Source organism: Xiphophorus hellerii, chromosome 2 (assembly GCF_003331165.1).
Source record: "Xiphophorus hellerii strain 12219 chromosome 2, Xiphophorus_hellerii-4.1, whole genome shotgun sequence".
NCBI lineage: Eukaryota > Metazoa > Chordata > Actinopteri > Cyprinodontiformes > Poeciliidae > Xiphophorus > Xiphophorus hellerii.
The window spans coordinates 16879889-16904235 of record NC_045673.1 but is presented as its reverse complement, the minus strand read 5'-3'; the positions used below and the strand labels follow the sequence as shown (position 1 = coordinate 16904235).

The 24347-nt window shown below is 37.7% G+C and overlaps 1 protein-coding gene across 1 annotated transcript; it reads left to right on the top strand.

Annotated features, from left to right (window-relative positions):
- On the top strand, nt 1-23435 carry osbpl5 (oxysterol binding protein-like 5). The gene is given in 26 exon segments (XM_032585412.1): nt 1-22; nt 3498-3651; nt 3921-3994; nt 6128-6208; nt 6464-6565; nt 7002-7205; nt 9181-9213; nt 9215-9266; nt 9381-9543; nt 12571-12706; nt 12708-12761; nt 13048-13232; nt 13350-13431; nt 14460-14528; nt 14530-14559; nt 14759-14855; nt 15054-15152; nt 16277-16374; nt 17027-17116; nt 17514-17650; nt 18478-18657; nt 18733-18862; nt 19882-19996; nt 20992-21094; nt 21936-21954; nt 21956-23435. Coding segments are annotated over 25 exon segments (2586 nt in total). The 5' UTR covers nt 1-22; nt 3498-3515; the 3' UTR covers nt 22073-23435.
- The last annotated feature ends 912 nt before the right edge of the window (nt 23436-24347 follow it).

The window sequence follows — 24347 nt, the reverse complement described above, 5'->3', positions numbered from 1 at the left end:
CACCTCGACAGTGTAATGATTGGTAAGGAACTTGTTGTTTTTGAATTTTTAAGATATGTTTATGTTTTCTTTTTCCGTGGTTTGAAGCTACTTTCTGGGAGAAGAGTATGTGTTTCTTACTGGTCTCATGTTGTTCTGGTACCATTGAAGTTTCCACAAGGGGCTTGTATCTCAGGGTAAATATTAGCCCAGCACCTGCACAGTATTGCATTGTAGATTGAGTAAATGTTGGCTTAGTTTGTCAAACTTTACTCACTGGGTACTGTGAGTGGTGAGGGTTGAGTTCTTGCATAGTTCCACGTTATATTTGTGTTGAAACAAGGTCAGGGAAACTGAGAGCATGGAAATTATAGTTTAAATTTATCCCTAGTTTTATCATGTAACCTGATCCTCCTCCATTTCTTTCTGTTGTCTTCATGTGGGTCCACCGAACACTACGATGATTTTACTGATATTTTAATATTTGGGGTTTTAAGTAAAAGTGACTTCTGTGTTATTTTACTCTTTTACTCTTTAGTAAGGACTTCTCATACCTGTTTGTAACAGAAAAGACATTAGACATGCCACTGCCATGTTCAGTTTAGGTCATGCAATGTGCTCCTAATGAGCTTAGGTGGTGGTTATTTTTCTGTTCAAGCTCTGCAGCTATCAGAATTAGCTGCGTTTGCTGTTCCTGCTATCTGCATGTCTTTGCTCATAATCAGATCTATGGTCTGCAAATGGTTTTTAATTTTGAGATTCTGTACGGTGGGATTGCCATTGTGCTCCCGTTGTGTAATGCTAAAGCTTCTAGATTTTTCCCATGCTGCTCGCACCCCATACAGGGTTCAGCACTGTACTACACATGCACGTATGCACTGCAGCAGAAGTGAGCTATTTATAGACCTGCCCCACAAAGACAAATAAAGGTCTATTTAAATTTACCCTTTTCCCTGCCTTTTAAATTTCTACTTGATTGCTTTTTTTTAGAGCAGAGGATAAAAATCAAACCTTAAAAAAACTGGAACATTTGAGATGAAAGCACAGTTAGGATGATGATAGAATGAGTCACCCAGGCAGAGTAGACAATGGGTAGAAGTGGGGAGTGGGAATGATGAGGATGTGAAAATGCTTTTTGTATTATTGATATGCTTAGGAATGTACTTGTAGAAGGAGGGCTCACTTAAGTGGTTAAAATTTCAACAGCCTGTCCTGCGGTTTCAAGTTTCAGACTTCCAGACATTCGTTAAAGTTCAGGTTTTTGTGCCCCAAATAGTAACTCAGTGTAGTAATATGACATACTTCATAATCCTCAATATATTCACAGTAGAATAATGTGGGAGGTTTAAAATATGAATCAGTGTATGAATGGGATTTCTGCAGGATTTTTCTCGGATGTTGTAAATTAGGAGCTGCAGGAAAGTCGACTCTGTAGGCTGAGTGTCAGAGGGTGTCGTCTGTTATTCGTGCTTCGTCTTCTAGTGGAAATGAATAGGACTGCATTGATTGGAGTGGAGCATGGCTTTTCACACACACCCAGATGGTAACGGATATCCTGCATTAACCGCACTGTTTTAGCATTACCCCTAATTTGCAGTAACCAGCTCAGACCCTGTTGAAACAAGTGCTATGATCCTGTCTGAAAGCAGCTGTGACCCTCAGCAGTTGCTAATTGTGTACTATGAATAGTTCCTCAGTGAAGGAGGAAATCAAAACAAGGGTTGTTGTTTTGTTTTCCTTCTCCACTGCTTTATGTTCAAATTTAAAATCAATAGACATGCACTAAATGTAGCCATGATTGTTCTTCTCTAGGGCTGCACGATATTAGGCCAGGTCTTTTGAAAGATTTTTTATTTCAAGGAGACATGCCTGGTTAAATAAAGTTTACATACATGCATACACTAGAAAATCTTACGATGAATATAATATTTGTAAATAATGCAATGACAATATCAGATACGATACATTCCTGTTTGTGTGGTTTTTTTTTTCATTCCTCCGGCTTTCTAATCTGTTCTTCCTGCTCTATGTGACCATTAGCATTTTTGGGAATATTGTTAATGATATTGGTGTATTGAACTTTTGCTGGTGTGAGAATCTGTCCTATTTCCCAAATATTACATTCACATGTGTCGCAGCCTTCTATGTTCCAAAAAACCAAAAGTTCCAACAAAGGCCGTGGGTAGTAACAGGTGGTTTGATTTGCACGCACTTCCGACTTGATTGTTTTGTAACATTATATATGATTTATTTCTTGCAAAAGTAGAGACAAAGTAATTACCAAAAGATGTACTTGCAACTTAGTCAAAAACGAAAAGAAATCTCAATTTAATGTTTGAAGCTCTAAAAAGTGGTCAAAAAATCATTTACAAAACCTCTGGTCAGCACACCAGACATTTACCAAACAATAAACCTCCACCAAGCACCCACTGTGTTCTTAATTACTCAAATTAATGGGAGGGTCTAACAATTAACAACGTAATCTAAACAATTCAAAATATAATAATTAATTACAAATTTTGGTTCTAAATTAACATAAATATATTCTAACTACCCAAAGAAGACAACTAAATTGGTAGAAATTACAATCCACAAATTTAACATAAATGGCCACAACAACATGAAAATGGCAACTTCAGAACTCTTAAAATATATTAGCCAGCAATGTTTGCTCTCCAAACAGTCCTTGCGATGTAAACAAAGCACACACTGATATTGCAATCACAGTATTTGCACGTTATAATGTACAGCGCTATTCTTCTTCTAACTATATTGAAGTGATTGACTATATTAAAAGTTCACAAATCAATCGGTGGCACTGTAGATCAAAATGAGTCCTATACCCTACAAATAGTCAATCTGATGATTTCTGTCAAGTACTTTTAAGGATTTTTTGTTATGAAAATAATCAATATTTCTGCATGTATTTATCAAAATAATGTGCATAAAAAATAATCACTACAATTAAAATGCAAAAATATGAAAGGAAGGGGAGAAAGATGCTTGTTAGATGCTTTAGTGTACTTTTCAGCTGTCATACACTACAGCTGAAAAGTAGTGTATCGCTATTGTGTTATTGCGGCACAACAGCAATAACAACCTGCAGATTCACAATTTCATTTTGTAAACATTTGTAGTAATTCATACAATTCATTTGTAGATTTTTTTTGTGGTAATGAAACAATGTCAGTGAAAGCTTTCTGTGTTTGCACGAATCACGTTTAGACATTAGAAAGGTTGTGGCTGTTGTGTTTGGGGTCACTTTGGACGGCGAATCAGTGTGGACAGACGCACTGGAGTGGGTTAGAGGCCTCCTTCTGTCACTGACTGGCAATGTGCAGTCTGAACTGCTTGTCACTGCCATGCTCCGTGTCGCTATGTGAACAGGCTGGCATGTTCGTGTACAGTATGGCTTTGTTAGTGTCGGAGAAGAATGAAAGGGCACATAGATCTACACGAAAAAGGAGTGCGTTTGAATGACTTAGCTTTGTTATCTTGCTTTGTTTACTTCTATAAAGGACAAGCAAGTTGTCAGGATGAAGGAGGAGAATTTACTCCAACGGAGGCTTTCTCTTTGCCCTAGCGCCACCTCTCCACCTAAAATTGACCCCCGCACACTCACCCGGAACTTGTCTTATGGAGGAGACAATGACATCTACAACTTCAGCCCAGGTAAGAGGCTTTAAAGCTGACAATTGTGAAATGTAAATTTGTGTGTGAAATTGGGTAACAGTGATATTTCAGAAACCTTTGCCGGTGGATTCCTGTGTTTGTGGAAATATGCCGTGCTGTGCTGCAGAGTATTTATCCCATTAATAAATGAACAAACATGACCTGCTGCTTGTTAGATGCTTTGGTGGCTGCTGCGCTTTAATTGTTTGTCTGCAGGTTTAATCACTGAGCGCATTTGTATGTGACTGTGTGTTGTGGGTTCCCACCAGGCAGTGAGACAGACAGGAACGCTCTCTCCATGCTGAGTAGTGAACTTAGTCCTGCCCAATCACCAGACAGCAAGGTAAGACTGCAGTTCCTGATTGGGCAGTTCCCCAACCTACATCACAATAAATCTCCTGTGTGGGCAGGAACACAGCTGCTCTTACATTCTAGCATCATTTCTTTTCATTGTTTCTTTAACAATTTGGAACATGCACAAGATGGCAAAGCTTTCAGTTTTTGATGCCTTCATTTATGAACTCAAGTACTTTTAGGCCCTTTTTAGAAAGTTATAATCAAATGCATATAAAGCCAATATTCAAAGCCTTGCAAATGTTTTCACACAAACTTTTTCACAGTTTAAAGTAACTAATTTCAGTGTTTTAGATCTTGTGCACCTAAAAAAAGAAAAAAGTATTTTGACAATAAAACTGTAGAAAGTGTGTTGCTGTGCATTTGTATTTAGGTACTTTTAAGTTGATACTATTAAATCTTCTAAAGCCTGTAATTAACAGGCTTTAGGAGAGTCCTTAGTAAATAGACACCACCTATGCATAATCTAATTTCTATAACTAAAAATGCAGCTGTTCTATGAAGGCCTTAAAGATTTCTTAGAGAACATCAGTGAGCAAACAGGGAGAATCTGTTCAGGGTAAACTAGGCTGACTACTATGGTCAAATAGCCACTATTGATAGAAAGCCTTACGAACTTTGTAGTTTGCAACAGGCATGTAAGCAAACTAGGTTTAAATGCTCTACATTTTATGCTACGTTTAAAAGAACTAACCCAGCCCATCACCCTGAGCACACAATTCTTACTTCAAAACATGATGTAGGAACAAAACATGGTGTAGACATAATAATGCTGAGGGACGGCTTTTCTTCAGTAGGAGCATGCAAACTGGTCAGATATGGAGTCAAATTCCACGAAAAGATGCAAGGAATCAAATTTTGGGAAATCCTTGAAGAAAACTTTTAGAGACTGCTAAAAACCTGAGACCGAGGTTCACCTTTTTTTGTAGGACAATGACCCTAAATAGTGTGGAGACATAAATCTAATTGAGAACCTGTAGCAAGACTTACAAATCCAATCTGAATAAATTTACTACAAGCAATTTTGCAAAAAATAAAAAATAAAGAAAGAAAGAAATATGCCTACATTTCAGTCTTTAAATCAGCATATTCTGATAGGGACATACCAAACACATATCACTTAAAATCTCCAAAAAACAATTTGAAGTTCAAACATGACAAAATATGAAAAAAGTTTAAGAGGTATCAAAACTTTTGCAAGCCACTGTAAGCAAACCAAAAATGCAAACGGCTGCTTGTTTTGTAAAATTATTACAAAGCTGCATTTTATACATCAAGGCCATGGTGGGAACTGTGTCTTTTACTGCCTCAAGGCAAATGATTGACAACATTGACCCATCTTGAAACTGCTTTTGCAAGACAATCTTTTCTTATTGTTATGTGATAAGACGATAATGGCTTCCAACAAAAGTTGCAAGTGGAAACCATTTGATCTCATCTTGTCTCGTCTCCTGCCCACATGTCGCTTTGCCTTGCTCATCCTCACTATTTTGCCTTATACCTTATATAAGATAATATCCCTGTGTGCAGCTGCATCACTGGTCCTTTCCCTTGTCATCTATCCTATAGGCAAGTAAAGAACAACCTCGACTGAAGACAGTTCAGTCGGTGCATACTTTCACTTACACAAGGATATAGCTGTGTACGTCTCTTTAAGACTGGATATTTTGTGTAATGATTATTATTTGTTGCACTTACAGAAGTTGAAATATATATATAAAACATTACAGAAAATTAATTGGCATGTTTGACCGGTAACTGATATGCACTTTTTGTCTCTTGCAACTTCAATCATTAAGGTTTGTTGGTTTGTGGCCACTGAATGTTCAGTTTCACAATTCATAGAAAAAGCCACATTCTTGCTTCTCACAAGCGTTACGGAACATTAAATTCTGAGTGTTATCAAATGCAAACTTAATAAGCCTTCATAGCAGATCATTTTTAGTTGTCAGCGATATTAAAAAGCTTAATTCCACCTTTTTTTGTGTGTATGGTTCAATATGAGCTTCTACAAGGTAATTTTTTCCCATTTAAAATTAAATCTTTTCCAAGGCTTTTACAGCTTCCAGGGTTTGTTTGTTTCAAAGAGGTTCTTTTTACTTTCTTTCCCTCTTGACTCCAGTCTGAGTCCAGGATGTTTAATGGCGTTGAAAAGGACAGCCCCTCCCCCACCGAGAAGCTGGCTCGAAAGGAGTCTCTCAAGGTACACGTCACTTCCTTGCTTGAGAAACTGAGAAAATGTTGAGCCTTATTGTGCTACAGTTTCTTTGTCATTAAGTAGGTCAAGTGGCTATTTGGGAACCTTTTAAAACGCAATTTAATGCTTCCGATTTGTGTGACACGTCTCAAATGAATATTTCAGCTAGTTTGACTCTGCTTCCACCTAGTGTTGGCTTATATAACATCGTTTTCTCACTGTGAGACTGATGACTCAGTATCATTTTATTTTTCTCTTCAGGTTCAAAAGCAAAATTATCGGCAAGAGAAGAAGCGGGCAGCGAAGGAACTCTCCACTGCACTTAAGGACCCCAGTGTTGTTGTCATGTCCAATTGGCTCAAGGTCTGAGAATGGCTCAAGCAGGACAATATTTATGATTGTTTACACAATTGCTAATCATTTTGCGTTTAAAATGTTACACTTAATATTATTTAATGTTGTCTTAGTAAGTATGCTTAAAACCTAGACATGGTAGTTTGTTAGATGTATTTTTATTCAACTTAAATGAGATGTTTACATATGTATTAACTTATCGAACCAGCCTTTTGTTTCACTGACTAAACCTTTTGTTGTTTTAGGCTAGTCAAATTATTTGCTTTGCTAAATTTCAAATTAAGAAGTTTACTTACATTTCCTTAGGAGTTGATAGAATAGCGTTTTACACTATATTACAAATATTTTGGGTCTAGGATAAACAGGTTGTTTTTACACGTTTTTTAAAAAAAATATCTAGTTTTTGTTGTACATGTTACTTATTTCATTCATGTGATTTCTTTAGATTCGTGGTTCTTTAAAGAGTTGGACCAAGTTGTGGTGTGCCTTAAGGCCTGGTGTGCTGCTGATCTATAAGACACCAACACCAGACCACTGGGTGGGCACCATCCTTCTTAGTGCATGCAAGCTGATCGAGAGACCCTCCAAGAAAGACGGCTTCTGCTTCAAGCTCTACCATCCACTGGAGAAATCCATCTGGGCTATCAAGGTTTGGCATGTTTAATGACTTACTTGTCAAACTGGGATTTGGGGTCCATTACCCGACAGAAATCCTAGGTATAACGGTTCGTTCCTGCCGTGTGGTGTCCAACAATGGGCACAAAATAATCGCTACAAGTTCAGTGAACTAATTTTAAAACCAGGCATTAATCAATGCTTTACTACAATCTACCTGCAATGCATGTTGCTAGTGTCAGCGTAAAGTCCTGACTGAATGAAAATCATTATAACCTATTTACGTCACGTCAACGAAGAACAGCTGAAAAGTTACCGGGTTTATCAACTGCGGTAGCAATTTCGCTCCAACTCCTCCTCTTGTCATTTCTATATTCTTTGCATATTGAATAAACATTAATGTTGTTTCCACATATCATCTCCAATGTCCGCTGGACTTCGGGTTGCGCCGTATCAGCTGTTTGGGATTCCCCGACGTAATTTCCCCTCAGAAAACGCGGAGGAGAATCCGGGCTTTCTGATTGGCTACCTGTCACATTGAACAGGCTGCGTTAAGATGCCAGTCGGGGAAAACCCCTGATTTAGATCGGAGCGGCAACAACGATCTACCGTAACACACCACACAATCTTAGAAAGACCAACGTTTTAAGATTATTGTAAGGGGAAAAATAGGAGCAAAAAATCATGTAGTGTGAACTATTGCATCAGGTAGTCGATGTGCCCATCTCCTCTATTTAAATCTAATTATTACTGAAGGGCAACATAATATACACACTTCATAATCTGCACTCTTTTGGTTGAATGCAGTATTTATTTCCACTTTGGCTTTATGTTGTTTAGTTTTTTTTTTCAAGTGAGTTTTTTGTTAATGGAGACTGAGAATCCATTTTAGTTTTGTTTTTGGTTGTTTTGTTTATCAGCTCAAGTGTTTAGTGTTCTTTTGAAAATAAAGTGTATCTAACTTTGGCAAGAAATCATATGCATTATTACATCATTTCCATTAAATCAGTGTAAAAAGGTCTTCAAACAATATTATCGTTTATCGCAATAATTTTTGAGACAATTAATCGCTGAGCAAAATTTGCTATCGTGACAGGCCTAGGGTCACAGTTCAAATCAGTTCTATTAGAAGTTTTTGATAGTTGTGATAATTACTTTGAAATGGAGTTGATAAAGACTGAGACAAAATTTCCTAAATTAATGACAGCATTAACAATTGATAACATGGAGTAGCATTTCAAAGCAATGAAAGAGAAAAATATATATAAACACTAAATGTGTTATATAAGATATACGTTTGATGAAGGACAAATGAACTGAAGGAGTTTTTGGTTTGGCAATACTGAGCTAAAATTCAAATTCAACAGACCCAAAGTCTTTAGCATAAACATTGACTAAACAAAAATAGAATAAACCTGCTAAATTATACTAGGTGCACAAAATGCTATTCATTTTTAATACTTTGCTCTTTAGAAAATAACACTGTCTAACTGATATACGCCATCAAGAGTTCTTCTTCCTTTAGTTTACTGACATTACATTTGACACAGTGTTATCTAAATAAGACTGATTATCTTATTTTGTTGCCCACTATCTCCTTTAGTTAGGAGCTAGTGTAATAACCCTATTTGTGCTGCTAAACAAAAGTGTGCACCAATAGGTATGGGAGGGGTACTGCTATAGGCTTCGTATAAGCTTAAACAACATTAAATGATGACTAACTCTCTATGTTTGCATGAAGCAGTCTCTAGACATGGATAAACACCCATTTATATCAAAACAAGTGAATAAATAGTATAATATGCCATTTTGGTACAGATGATCACACTCAGACAGCAATAAAACTCAAACATACTATTTTTTTACTCTATTTTCTGAACAAATATCATACTTTTCTTTCAATAAAATTACCAAAAGCTTTCTACTGTTTTCTCATGTTTCTTTAAGTCATGTTTTTGGTGTTACCATATAAACAGCACTGAGTCCTTGTGTTTGATTTCTCTCTTTAGGGTCCAAAAGGAGAAAATGTTGGTTCCATCACAGCAGCCTTTACCCAGCAACTACCTGATCTTCAGAGCTGCATCTGAGTCTGATGGTGAGCTGTTGTTACTCTTTGAGTACTATATTGTTTCATGCCTGATACATTGTTTTTTGGACATTAGAACATACTAATAACACACGTTTCCCTTCTTGGATCTTTTGCCTGCAGGCCGGTGCTGGATGGATGCCCTGGAGCTGGCTCTAAGCAGTAGCAGTCTCTACAAAATGTCTCCCAGACCTGAAAAGGAGGGCGATATCTGCATGGCTTCCGATTCTTCACATATACTCCAGCTCCTGCAGTCTTCTCCACTCACTGCTACAGAGCTGCAACAGTGAGTAATACACAACTACCACATCGCTCTGTGTGAAGTATATATTCAATACATCCTTATGAACAGCTTAGAATAGTAGGGTAAAAATCATGGATTCACTGGGGAAACCTTCTGTATGTACCAGTAGTCTGTTCTTTCTATCTCAGCAGGAAATGCTGACTGACAATCATCTCTCAATCCATCTGTCCAATGAGTCCACAATGTGCACAGTGATTTTACAAATAGCTCCAGAAATACTTGTATGCATATGTCTATTTGCTTCCTTGGCCAGAAATGATCTGCTTTTCTTCAAATTTGGTATCAAGCAGAGAAAATGCTATGCTGGATTCTCCCTCCTTACACTTCCCTGTGATTATATTAAAGCATGTGGTTAATAAATCATATAAATTCATGATTTATAGGGCAGTTGTGGGTACTATCCGGTAGCTTTCCATCATCAGCTTGTGAATGTGTGCATGAATGGGTGAATGACTGAAGGTAGTGTGAAACAGTTTGGGATCCTCTGGACATGCTAACGCGCTATACAAGTACAAGCCATTTACCATTTTTACCATTTTATTTAGCAGTCTTGGTTCATGGTAAATGCTTTTTACCATGAAATGGTCAATTTCATGGTGATTTCAGATTTCATCTGATGATTTCAGATGATTTCAAATCTGTCAGCACACTCGCTGAGTGACAATTGTACCTTTAAAGCAGTTCTCTTTTCTAAAACACTGAAGATTTGTTTGTGTACCTGCTGTGCTTTCACATCAAACAGCTGTTCTTTCACATCAAACTGTCCATGTGTTTGTGCAAAAATATTTCAGTGTCTTCATGTAAAGTAGCTGAAGATGACAGCTTGTTGTGACTGGAGGATAAGTTGAAATATCTGAATAGTAGTAAGAAAAGCCTAATCTAAATTATATTGTGCAAAGGTCCTTGCCAGCCTGTTTAAAGTGGTCTTGAACAAAACTCCTCAGAGTTTTTAAGGATTTAAAACAAAAATAATTCTTTAGTTGCTTTTTCACAACCGTTTTGGTGTAGTACTTTTACCTGATCATGACTGCAGTCTTAGCAGCTCTGCCTCAATGAGTGAGCTTTCAGGTGAGCAGGAAAAGAAAATCTATCACTTTTACTCAGCAAAGACCTAGGAGAAGCATCCATTGATCTTCTCCTAGGTCAATGGAGAAGACCTAGGAGGCATACTATTATCTATTGGCAATAATATGCCAATAGATATTGGCATACTATTGACAGTATGCCAATATAGCTAGCAGATGATTATCAATCATTTTTGTTTTAGATTATTTTGTGTGGTAAACATGTGTAAAATAGTCATTTTTGCTCTAAATATTCCAGTTGAATTCTCATTAAATTGCTACCTGTGATTGTTGCAGCCCCCATCCTTCTCCCCTGTGAGCTGTTTACATCTTACATTAGCTCCCCTCCTCATGTTTCCCTCTCGATTTCTCCATGCCTGAACCCTCCCTCCAGCCATCCCTTCCTGCAACCCCTCCTCTCTTTCCTCAGCACCCTGAGATTGGTCAGTGCCCTGACCAATCTCAGCACCCTATTCGTTCACATGACTGACAAGGGAGCAGGAAGATGGAGCACACCACATAAAAAGCAAATCAGCCATTACAGGCTTTTCATACACACCTTGCCTCACAGGCACATTCAGGAAGCAGGTAGAGGAGTGTTAGAGGGACAAAGCTGAGTCTGTTGTCAGCTGACAGAAGCCATTTACACACACAGGAGAGAAGGTGAGAGAAAGCCAGGCTACAACTGTGCTTGGATTTACTGATAACATTATCAGTTGTTGGATTCTTGTGGAAGAACTTCTCCATATGCTGTTTACTTTGACGGTAAGGGAAAGCAGTTTGCATTATTGTGTTTAAACTAACAGACTGTGGTTTAGGTAGTAATTCTGCCGGAATGTAGTTCTTCAGGACTGCCATGCCCTGGGGGAGCTTTGAAAGAACTGAACTGTCTTCCATTGTTAAAGAACATGAGCTGCTTCCTGGTTGTCTCTGACCATAGTTACATAACTGAGTCTGGTTTTGAAAGCAGGTGACAGTGCAATTGCCGTCCACTATTCCCAGGATAGGTGCAGGATTTATGAAATAGCCACCACCGAGAGCGACTGTGACGACGGTCTTTTTAACTATTCTGCGGCTTTCAAGCGGAGGTAATAAATGCCTGAAGGACGTTTCTCTCAGGCCACCCATCATCGCTACTCATAATTTGCATTCTCACTTCTCTTTAATGTGGTCATTCGCAGGCTGATGAATGACTTTTTCTATTCGTTTTTCTTTTCTGCCAGTGCTCTGGTTTTCTGGCTGCGGATCTGAGGTTTGATTAGTTTAGTCCGCATTACAGTAGATGCAGCTTGAATTAGAATTGGATGTTGCCGTACGTGTCTTCACATGTACATAATGTACAGTCGCTGCCTCTTAAAGATCTTAACCACTTAGATAGTGGTCAGTTTTTTGCTCCCAAGCCAACAAAGCCTCCACTAATTTAGTTTAATAAATGTTACACTGATCCGCTTTATTATTACCATGGGTTGTTTATTCTCAAATAGAGTACATTTTCCAGGTGTGTACATCAAATATTTGTTGTAGGCATCTGCATCATTAAACAAATGCAGTTTATAACTCTGTGAGCAACAATCTCCATCTCTAAATACATTCTGGTCTTGTGAAATTAATTTTAGTTCATTAAATCAGATGTTTGTTATTCCCTTATTAATAAAATCCAGTATAAAATAAACACTAAATATGGGTTGATTATTGTCTTCTTCCATAACATAAAGATATATGAACAAACTCTATTTGAAATGTAATTGTTAAAAGTCCGTCTGTTTGTAATCCACCCTAAATATTATTTCCAGAAGCTTCAAAGCTTGCCTCTCACTCAAAATAATTGAAATTTTACAGTAAAAAACAGCATAATTTTCAACAGGAGAAAGCTGTGATCTGGTTGGTTTTCTGGACCGATTGGAGCATATTACTTACCTTTGTGCTTTTTCTCTGCTTTTCTCAGGTTGAGTCACATGGAGCATGATGGTTCATCAGACAAATCGGAGCGTGAGACTCATGACGACTGGGACACAACGGGCAATGAGAACGGCGGAAGGCTGACAGAGGAGAGCGACATAGAGCCGTTAGAAGAAATGCCACCCTGGGCCACAAGCTACAGCTTATGTGGAGCAGAGTACAGAGGAGATGGCTGAGGTAAACAGGCTGGTTCTGGGATTAGGCTCTGTTTGAACGGTAGCTCTCCTCCTCATCCCATCTATTCATGATTATGCACTCATAGGGCCATTGCTCAGATATATTTTGAATGGTTCTCACTTTCTCAAAACCATTCCTCAGTTTTAGTGACCAGAAGTTTTTTTTTTTTATAAAGCTTGAAACCACACCTCATTTGAACAACCAGAGTCACTTCACTGTCATTCTTGGTTCAAATCAGCAAGTCACTGCATACATTTTTGCTGCTGGTGGCTTTGTGTTTGTTTAGGCTGGTGAAGCTACTCAGGTTGAGACTGTATCAGACGAGAACAAAGGTCTAATCTGGGGCCTGCTGAAACAGCTGCGACCAGGCATGGACTTGTCAAAGGTGGTGCTACCGACCTTCATCCTTGAACCTCGCTCCTTCCTGGACAAGCTGTCTGACTACTATTATCATGCTGATCTGCTATCAGAGTTAGTAATGTTTTATTCATAAGTGTTTATTCAAAAGTAGGTAAACAGTTTACATTCTAACTACATATTACATTTTCCTTCATCTTTGGAAATGTTCTTTTCCCAACTTAACCGCAGGGCTTCTCTAGAAGAAAGTGCATACGGTCGGATCAAGCAGGTGCTGAGATGGTATTTGTCTGGCTTCTACAAAAAGCCAAAGGTATGATCACTTTTAATTGTTGGAGCCTATTATTTTAGTTTCACATTAAATCAAACGGAGGAGTTACCATGGCTAGCATTACCAGACAATTGACTTGCTGTGTTTTCCCTGGCAAATGCCTGTTCTTATTTTAACTGAGTTTTCCAGAAGGCTGGCAGCATTTACAAATCCAGCATGTTCCATGACAACCTTCCTGTTATCTGCTGAAAGTCTGGCTTTCTCTCCCTTTGTCACAACTTGAATGAAAAGCTGTAATGGAAAGTTTCTTTTTAAATACCTTCTTAAATTTCTGTTTTTCTTCTGACTTCTTTTCTATACCGATACTAGAAGGTTGTTTCCTTTGAGTGTTACTTCTTCAGTAACAATGAAAAGCCTTGTTAGTCAAATCTGAAAGCACTTATGTATAGTGTTTTATAACTATCCATTAAAACAAGGAACCTGATTAGCTGATCAAATGATCATCTTACTGAGGCTCAGTGATTTTTATCTAAATATAAGAGAATTTGCTGTCTGATAACTATAACATCCTCTTGTCTCCTTGTTCTCAGTTAGACTCTTGTGCTCAGCTGCACAGCAATATTTTTGGCTATTTGCATTTTTGTTGTTATTTCAGGGCTCATCAATTACCACAAAATACATCAAGTAGCATTTTATGTGTGAGCTGCTTAACAAATTTCTACAGTAAAAATGTCAGGAAGACATTTTCCTCTCGCTTCCACTTGTTGGGGATTTATTTGCTGTGTGGAAGCAGCACTGGAGCCAGTAGAAAATGGCTGTAGATCAATCCAGCCTTACTCAGCACTTTTGTTGCTGACTCCTTTTGAACCATACGTATACATGGATTCATAGACTTATCTGTTGTTATACAGCCTACAGATGGCCACTTTATACTGATGCTTTAGTCAGAATATTTGACTATATCTTACTTTTCCTTTTTTTTACTTCTACTTTGATTAATTAAACAAACTAACATGAAGGATAGTCATGTTACATGGTGTTTTTAATTGAGACTATTTTTGTATTTCCAGGGTCTGAAAAAGCCTTACAATCCAATTCTGGGGGAGACATTTCGCTGCTGCTGGCTCCATCCTCAGACCTGACAGCTGCACGTTCTACATAGCCGAGCAGGTTAACCCAGATTTAAAGCTCTGAAAAGCGGGGAATGACTCATCCATTGTGTGAAATGTCTTGCACAGCATGACAAACAAAATGGGGCAAATCACACAGCTACTCAATGCTGCAACTATAAATTTTAAAGCTTGGTATCTGACACTTAGGTTGTCTCGCTCTGCTGCTTAAATGTTTCTCTCCTTGTGTTTTTCATCAGGTGTCGCACCATCCTCCCATCTCTGCATTTTATATCTGCAACAGGAAGGACGGTTTCTGTATCGGGGGAAGCATCCTGGCCAAGTCCAAGTTCTATGGTACACATGTGTCTTGTTCATCAAAAGTAAAGAAACCTCATCAAAGACTAGTTTATACAATTATTTAAATTGGGATATAACCACAGCCACGTGGTTGCAGCTTTAACACCGATTTTGATCACAGTGTTTGGACAACTTAATACTAGTATCAAGAATTACCAACAAGAGTGAGTAACAGTCCATTGTTTTCTCTTGCAGGTAACTCTCTATCAGCTATTCTAGATGGCAAAGCTAGACTTCTGTTCCTGAGCAGAGACGAGGAGTATGCTATCACCATGCCCTACGCTCACTGCAAAGGTAATATTTCTATTACAAAAACACTTGACAATCTCTTGTACTATCTATTTTGTCCACCATGGTCCCTTTTTTCTCTGTGACTGAAAGAAGTCTCAGTCTCAAGTACAGTGATGAGGGATAAACGTCCACAGAAGCACTGATTCAAAAGTACTTTAAAGAAATTAGTGAATGGCAGTAATGACTCTTTGAGTGGCTTTATTTGGGAGAGTAACACAGCTAATCAGATGCACTCAGTCTGTTGTTATAGGATGAAAGGTAGCACATGGCTTTGTCTATGTCCGAGAGGGGTTTAAACACAGAAAGACAGCCAGGTACATTAACTAAAGGACGAGAACACAAAGTTATTTCCAGAAGTAACTCGGCCAGTGTCACCCTGCAGGAAGGTTTTGCAGCTAAATGGAACATCAAACAACATGTGTCTTCAATTTCCATTCCCTTCATGAGTCTGTGTCTAGAGGCAGGGCAGCAAGGACTACATTTGCTGCTTGTAAACTCGGCCATGCACAGAATTTGTAGACAAACCCAGAGCTAAAAAAATACTAAGCGTATGTTAACTATATAAACATCGTTATAGCTTTTACCATGCAATTAACTCCTACATTTCCACTTTTATTTTGAATAAAAAATCAGTGCTGGCCTCCTGCATTTATTTTCTTACGAACTCACCTCATAGTTCATCTCTTCTTCAACTGACTGAGAATACAGGAAGCTAATATGCAAATTCATTTCCCTGTTTACAAAGTCATCTTTCTGTTCAGGCAAATCATGTGTGTACTGCCTCTTTTACAACCATCTGCTGCAGCCGACATGTCAGAGTAACGAGAAGTTACACAGTTATTTGAAATGTATTCCTGCCATGATCCATATTCAGAATTACACAAAATTTCGATGTAGTCAAAATCAGCTCACATGTTTACATATTATCCAGAGTGAAATTTCTGTCTTCTTACTTCGTCACAGCCCAGTTTAGGATTGTGTTCACAGTAAATGGTGGGATAATAACCATGACCTAATGCATTACTGCTTTAGATTAGCTAGGGAATTAAAATCATACCTATTACAGGCAAATGTAAAGGTATCTGATGGGTTATGTATCTAATGATGCAATGCCTTGTCTCCTCTAGGTTTCCTGTATGGCACTATGACACTAGAGTTGGGAGGGAAAGTTACCATCGAATGTGAAAAGACGAAATGTTTTGCAGAATTGGAGTTTAAATTAAAGGTATGTCTTTGAACAAGTTAAAAATAGAGCCGGCAAATAAATAATTCAATAATTAACGACTCTTGCTTTCTGTGGAGCACTTAGTTATTTTATCTGTGAAAAGTGCTATATAAAAAAAGTTTACTTATTGGGATGCACGATGTCAAAATTTTAATAAATGTCATGAATAAATGTATATTAAAAAAATTTTTATGACAGAAATCTGTCTCCCACTCAGTCAGTTTAAGGATTTGTTTGGGAGCTCTTTAGTTGACTAAAGAGCATGATGATGTTGTGGGCTCCTAAATCATGCTGAGCCTCTGTTTGTGTTTATACAGTTGGCAGACACTTTCACCTAAAGCAGCTTGCAAAAGAGGAAATAACAGTGCAGTAAATATTAAATCTAACTATAAGTGTGTTGCTGCGGGTGTCTTGAAAAATTCAAATTAGATTTTTCAGGCCATTATTAAGGTCTGTTTTTCTATCTTCCAGAAATATATATTTTTAAATAATGTGCTGGTGACATTCTTTTGTCTGATATGTTGTAATTCAAGCTGGAGAAGTTGGGTGTTGTTTTGTAGTTACCCGTAGTGGAAGATGCAGAGCAGCAAACAGCCCTGTAGGAAGTATTTATCAGCTTTCCTGATTCTTGTTTTTCCTGTCCGTTCTCTAGCCTTTCCTCGGAGGCGCCAGCTCAGTAAATCAGATCAGTGGGAAGATCGTTATGGGAGATGAATTATTGGCCACCATTGATGGACACTGGGTGAGAGCTCTTCTACCTAACTACTTTAATTTGTGTCTCTTTCATTCTGCTTCTCTTTCAGCATCCCTGTTCGCCTCACATTTGTTGCTCCTGGGTATTCAGTTATTCTCAGCTCTAATTAGGAACAGAATTGGTAATTATAGGTTCAAGAGCAGAAGGCAGACACTGCAGGAAAAAGACTATTTTAACATTTCATATGCTGGGCAGGAGTGTCAAGGCAATTGGAAACACTAAAAAACTTTTTTCTGAGACAGCGTCCCTGGAAAGTTAACATTATCATCACATTAGCATTGACAGCATATATCAGGCTGATATTAAGGAACAGTGAAAGGGTTGCATTGTGACTTGATCATGTTTGTAAGCCTGATCTTTTTTCTGTATTTTTTTTTAAAATCAGGACAGCGAGGTGTTTATTCAAGAGAAGCGCTCCAGTCTGCAGGAAACTTTGTGGAACCCAACAAAAGAAATCCGCAGCAGTCGCCTCAAACGACAAGTGGTCCAGTTAGACCAGCAGGGGGAGTTTGAGTCTGAAAGGTAAACCTCTAATGGGCTACCAAAGGTTTTCTCTCTGGAACGTAATTTCCCAGAACCTTTCTGTCTGCCTGTTTTTGTGCGTGCCTAAGAAGGATTTAGTGTGAGATACTTTTCTGGAAAAATTATTTGTAAGATCAGTAAAACCTATATTGATTTATTCTGTACTACAGAACACAAAACGATTTTATTGGTTTAAAAAATTATTAAATAGATTTGGTTGAGAGCACTGTCTTGTCACTGTTTTTATGGATATGATAAAAGTAGATGTCTGCACCTCCTTAAAGAAGGTCGGCTTATTTTTATAAATGAATTTGGATGCAAACTTTGTAAAACACTGATATTCAGTATGGGTGGCTGAATGCTAAAAAATACAGAACTTGTGTTGTGTTGTGTTATTTAAAGGTAACATAACATATTAGTTATGTTATAGAATAACCTATACTGGTAGGTTATTCTACCAGTGATAAATTTTGTGGGTCCTCCCACCATGTAGCTCCACCTTTTAATATGTTAAAACGGTCCTACCTGCCAACCACGGCTGTTTTCCTGATGGATTTCAACCGACTTTTGTCTGCAGTGGAAATGCAAGGGAAACAAAAACTTCCCTAGTAAACTGTGCTGGTTCCTGCAGTGGAAACACTTCCTTATAGTCAAAAATATTGAAACACCTCCATATAGTCAATGTAACCCAGTAACTGTGGTCATTGTTCAATAAAAATGCGCAAGTTTGATTTGAGAAATGCAAAAGCATACATTTTCAATGTCTTCAGTTTGTTGTATTATTTATTTATTTATTATTAAGCATCTGATCTGTGACGTTCCAACAGACTATGGCAGCACGTGACCAGCGCCATCCTGGATCGGGACCAAGTAAGGGCAACGCAGGAGAAGTTTGTCCTGGAGGAAGCTCAGCGGAAAGAAGCAAAGGAGAGAGGAGAAAGACTCTGGATCCCTAAACTTTTTCAGCAGGATCCTGTCACCTCTGAGTGGACCTACAAGCACCTTGAGTATGAACGCTCTCCTATTCAAAACGACTAAAACACATAAAAGATCAGCTTTTGCAGCATGTTTTTCCTTTTCAGCACTCGTCCGTGGGACGCTGAGGCTTGTCTCGTTCAGTTTGAGAAGGATGGAGTGATTCAGACTCAGGAGAAAATGCAGAGACAACACAACGGGCTTTCTTACAACCACAGCTGGAGCAGGCAACACAAGGTGAAACTACAGATTAAAAGTCAGCACAGAGTGCTCACTCACACACAAGCTTTGTTTTGGCTTTTTTAAAATATGATTAATAGAATAGCATGAACAGAACAGTCCTCGTAAATTAGTCAGACTGAACTACCCATTTGAAATTCTAAAGATACTGTAGACTTTTTTTCCTATTTGTTTTTTCCCAAATAATAATCCACTTACATAAGCAAAAAAATCTATTCTATCAGTCTGTAATAGGTGTGAATGCTGTAGACTTTGTGCAACTTGAACTTTTATCATATTCTGCTTGTTTAGGATCTTACAGCAGCTATGTCTTTTGGTATTGACATGTCCTGTGGTTTATGAAATATTCAGCTTTTTCTGATGTTTTTGTTCCCCACTGTAATGAATGGAACATGCCATAACTTCTAAAGCATTATGCTAAAAACTTTTCCCTTTCCAAAACTAACTACTTCCATGTACTTTCAGCTAGAAGCACCATTCATATTTTAAAATGTAGTCATATCCTTCAACTACTTCTGTTTATTTCAGCTTTTTCATATCTTCTGCGGGTTTCATAAAACCCCTCTTCAAGTTTTTGTTTGCATTATACTCAGTCTTCAGAAAAGAAAGCTAACCCACTCGCTCTGAGGTTTCCCAATCTAACCCTTCCAACCTTAATTCCAACCCTAAAGAAGCTAGCTTCGGCTTTTTAGATCATTTTATAAACCTATTGTGACCTTACAGTTTTGCTTTGTAAACTGTGTTCTGCACAGATTTCTAATACACTTGGGTGGGATTTTTCAGTTAACTGAAAATTTTCACTCTTCTTCTATGGTTTTCTATTTAGGTTTTACAGGTTCTTTACAGTTATTTGGCTGCTTTTGTCTATTTCTTACATTTCTGCAAACTTTCTGCATTTGACTTTTCCCTAAAATAGGAACAGTATTCACACTGCATTGTTGCAGAAAATACAAATTATTCTAGTTTTCTGTTAGTTTTTATGCATTAAAAAGAGGAAACACTTACATTATTTACAGGCGGAGGTAAATGGGAAGCACAGGAAAGCCAGCAGCCAGCCGTCTACTTGCAGCCAGAACACTGAGAGCAGCAGCACCACTCCAGAACCAACACACGAGTCCTCTGATAATGAAGGTGAGGGTTCATTTACAGACAAGCCAGAGCAGCTTTGTATAATCTCCTGTGAATTCAGCCACTGGTTTGCACCACAAATTATTTATTTGTTTATTTTGTGTAGCAGTTGAAATCTGCATAACAGAGGTTGCCAGAAAGAGGTCGGATTATTAATTTTGTAAATATTTACTGTAGAGGTTTAAATACATCGACAAATCTTAACAATTTTCTAAATTGTTGCTTAATCTTAGAGAAACATGTTTATTGAATGTGTAACAAAAATATGTCTCTCAGAAATAATAATTTTGTTCCACCTATACGTGTGTCGCTACTGATGTAAATACTTTACGGTGGTGTGCTGCACCACTTGAATTAATTTATTTTCTGTATATTTGGATTGTCCAAGTTAACCAATTAGATGTTATCACAACTCTGTTTGAGGAGCAACCAGTCCATAAAAGATACTGAACAATTTTATTTAGACCTTTACCACATATTGACTGCAAATTTGCAAATATATAAATATATTTAAATATTTATATTTTTGACTAAAAAATTTTTTTTTAATTATTTATATCTGATTTACTGTGACTTGTATAAAAAAAACACCAACAAATGTAAAAATGTAAAGGAATTCTGTACATCTTTAAAAACAGAAAATAAAAACCTGACTGGGGTGCAAAGGAACATCAATGAAAAATAATATAAACTTTTATTTAAATATTCAAAAACTGGATGATTTACGAAATTTTCAATAGAAACCTTAAATATTTTTCAAACACAAGATGTATGATGATAAATACAAATAACTATGAAATATGACTGTTGTTCCCTGTTTCAGGTATTTTGAGTTACTTTATATTTAAATATTTTATATTCCGGGTGATTTAAAATTTAGAGTACAAAACAATTTACATGAATCAAATTGTGTCGTTCAAAGGTTTTCATTTTTCTTTATCTTTAAGCTTTATAGAGTAAGCTTTTATGCTTTATTCTTATCTATGTTTTCTACCCAGGCTTCTCCAGCCAATGTGCTCGCTGCAGTAAAGAGGTGAAGGACATTGCTCTGATCGAGGCCTCCATCACATCCATACAGAGGACACAGCAGGATATTCAAAGGTCAGAAAACCGCATTGCACTTTAGTGAATGAAAGCTTAATAGTTTATCTGAAAACCAGTTAAAACAAACATTTCTGTCACTGGCAGATTTAGATTTAAAATGACTTCATTTCAACCAATAAGTTTGTTTCCATCAAGAAATTAAATGACCATCTCTAGGAAGATGGTAACACATTGCAGAATGAATATCAACTTTACAAAAAAAGTGTTATTAAACAATAATGATAGAGACCATCATCTGTATGTTCAATAAGCTCCAAGCCTTTGAAGACCTCCTGGCCATCACCCTAAAGTTTATCACCCTGCTCAGATTCGCCTATCAGATTCAAATCAGGAATTTGGCTGAGCCACTTAAAAACATGAATATTAGTACCAGTTAGAATAAACATGTTGGTAAAGTTAAAAGATTGCTTTAAGGTATGACTGTATGATGCTAGGAAAGCATGTGATTTTATTGTCTATTGATTTTGGGTTCTTTTATATTATAAGTGATTTCCTAATGACTTCAACACATTACTATCATTTCACCTTGTGAAACATTTTCATGCTGCTTCTAACAAGCATCACTAAACATGTTACTGACTGCAGAGAACCTGAATACCTGGCACTTTATTAATTAGTTAATATTTACCGCAGTCCAGGTTGTTCTTTGTGATACTAACATTGCTGCTAGTGCTATTTCGTTACCAGTAGATTAGCAATATATTGTCAACGTTATTTTGTATAACATAATAAACAATTGGGTAAATATTGGTGAGAAAATGTGTTAATATAACTGTTTAGGACATGTTACAGGAGCTGTAATTGAGACACTCTTAACCCAGTTGACCTCTGTTTGTAGGAACCTGGCGGCTCTGGGTCCGCCAGCTGTCTCTGCAGAGGCACACCGATGACAGCATGTCCTTAACCGGCCGTCACTGCCTCATCCTCTGCGTCCTGCTCCTCTCCCAGCTTCTCCTCAACTACGTCTTCACCTGAGCCAGCTCCTACGGGAGAAGTTTCCCTCCAGCACCGGCCTGACTTTAAAGCTTCCAAGAAAAAGCACACAAACTCCAATCACGCCAACGGAGACCTCAGATCATCGCTCAGAGGGAAACTTGCTCCCTTTTGTGTCCTTCATAGGAGGAGGAGCACAGACTTTATAGCAATAAACACAGCCACAACAACCGTCTGTCAGTCACCTGCAGAGAGGAACGGCACCTCCTAGCGTAGCCAGACTGAAACAGCACCGGCACTTTGGACAGGAAAGGGATATTATGAGCACGACTAGAAAAATGGAAAAACGTGGAAAGATTTTGATAAAAGAAATGACAGAGAGGATGTTTTCACCATTCCCTAGTGTCTTTTTTTATACATATCTATATATATTGCCCTGCAATACTGTTCATCTGTGAGCGTGCCTCTGTATGTGTGATGTGGGTATTATCAGTAGGCCCTATGGGCACAAGCAGATCACGTCTTGGACTTCTCCTGCTTCCCTTCCACTCCAGACTTCGGGCCTTAACAATGAAGCCAAAAAGAGGAAAAGTACCAGAAATAATTATAGAAATGAAGAAAGAACATCTTCAAAACAGTGCAATTGTGTATTTTATTTTTTTTTTGTATCAATGTTCACTCAAAAACACTCTGTCTCGTCTTTTTAATGATTTTACCAAAACAGTATTTATGATCCGAAAGGACAAAGAGTACTTGTTTACAGGGAAAACTGGATGTGCTTTCTGTGACACATCGGAAGAGAAGAAGGAATAAAAGGTGATAAGGCAGGGCAGCGAGCCAAACAGAGTGTCTTTATATTTGTGTGCCTGCTGTATCTGAAGGGATGGTAGATGGTGTTGGTCTTGACCACTAACTAGTGTGTACAATCAGTCACAGTTTGTGAAGGAAGGAACACAGGGAAGCATGACCATATGAGCCTAAGAGAAGGGATTTCTGTGTGCATTTTGGTCTTCACCACCTGCAAGTGACTGTCTTAGATGTAAACACTTAGTAACAAAAGACAAAAAAAGAAGAAAAAAAGAATTTTCACTTTGAATAAGTTTGTATATATTTGTCTGGTTTCAAAGAGATTTGAGAATGTATTTATTAGGAGATTCACCGTGTCTTCACAAATTCAATACAAAGGACCTGGAACAACAATCGCTCTCCGAGGGTTGGTCAGTTCGTCCAGTTGTGTGCTTGAGTGTGATTGAGCATATCTTCTCGTGTTTTCTACTCTGCTGCCATGTTGTAGGGACTCTACAGATATTTTCTTCTTGTATGGAGCAAAATGACACACCTTGGTAATGTTTTCATTGATATGTTGGATACTGTAGTACTACAGTAAACATGTTTTATCCCTGGAGCTCTCTGTGTGAACATCACTTGACACCCAAACGTTTTCTGTAGATGTAAGTTGTTCTTTCACTAACTCTCCACCAGATGGCGTTACATTCATGCACAAAGTCAGATCTTCGTGGGAGTGAAAGACACTCTTCACACAACTTCTCATAGCATAAATGAGTTATCATCGGCAAACAATTGACCACATTTTAGAGACATAAGTCTTAAACACTTTTTATTTGCAGAAATTTTGACACTTCTTTCTTTAGCCTCCATTAGTCCACTTCTCTGGGTTTTTTTTTTACACACACAAGTACTCACTATCCTGAGATGCAAGCTAAGGGCAGATGATGAGAGAAAATCAAAAAGCAGAATCCACCTTCAAAAACCTTGAACTATTGGTAGAGACCAATAGTTCAATAACAAGAAAGTTTAGCTTACAGAAAATAAAATAGTTGGAAGAAACTACAACCAGTTGAAACAGGTTTGAACATTATTTGAGCTAAATTATTGCTATCTTGCTTTGTACGTGTATTTAGTTCAAAGAATATTTAACACTTTGAGTTTTAAAACTTAAAAATTTAACCTAGTCTTGAAGTTCTTGTTGAACAATGTTGATTTTCTTAAAACATTCTGGAAGAAGATTCTGAAGTAGACTCTCATTACTCACTACAGAACATTACGTTTGAGCTGACCTCATACTTAATGGTAAAAACATGCAATTTACAAAGATAAAACATGAAACATTTTTTTTATCTCTCATATATGAAGTAGCTCAAACAGCTAGTATGAGGACATTTCCAAAACGTTTTAAACGGTGGTGCAGAGGTGAAGCACAACCCACATATGGAGGCCTTACATCCCAGTTCACATCTGGGAACTGGGATGGGAACTGGGAACAGGAAAGCGGGTAAGCTCAGTTACCTGCTTTCCT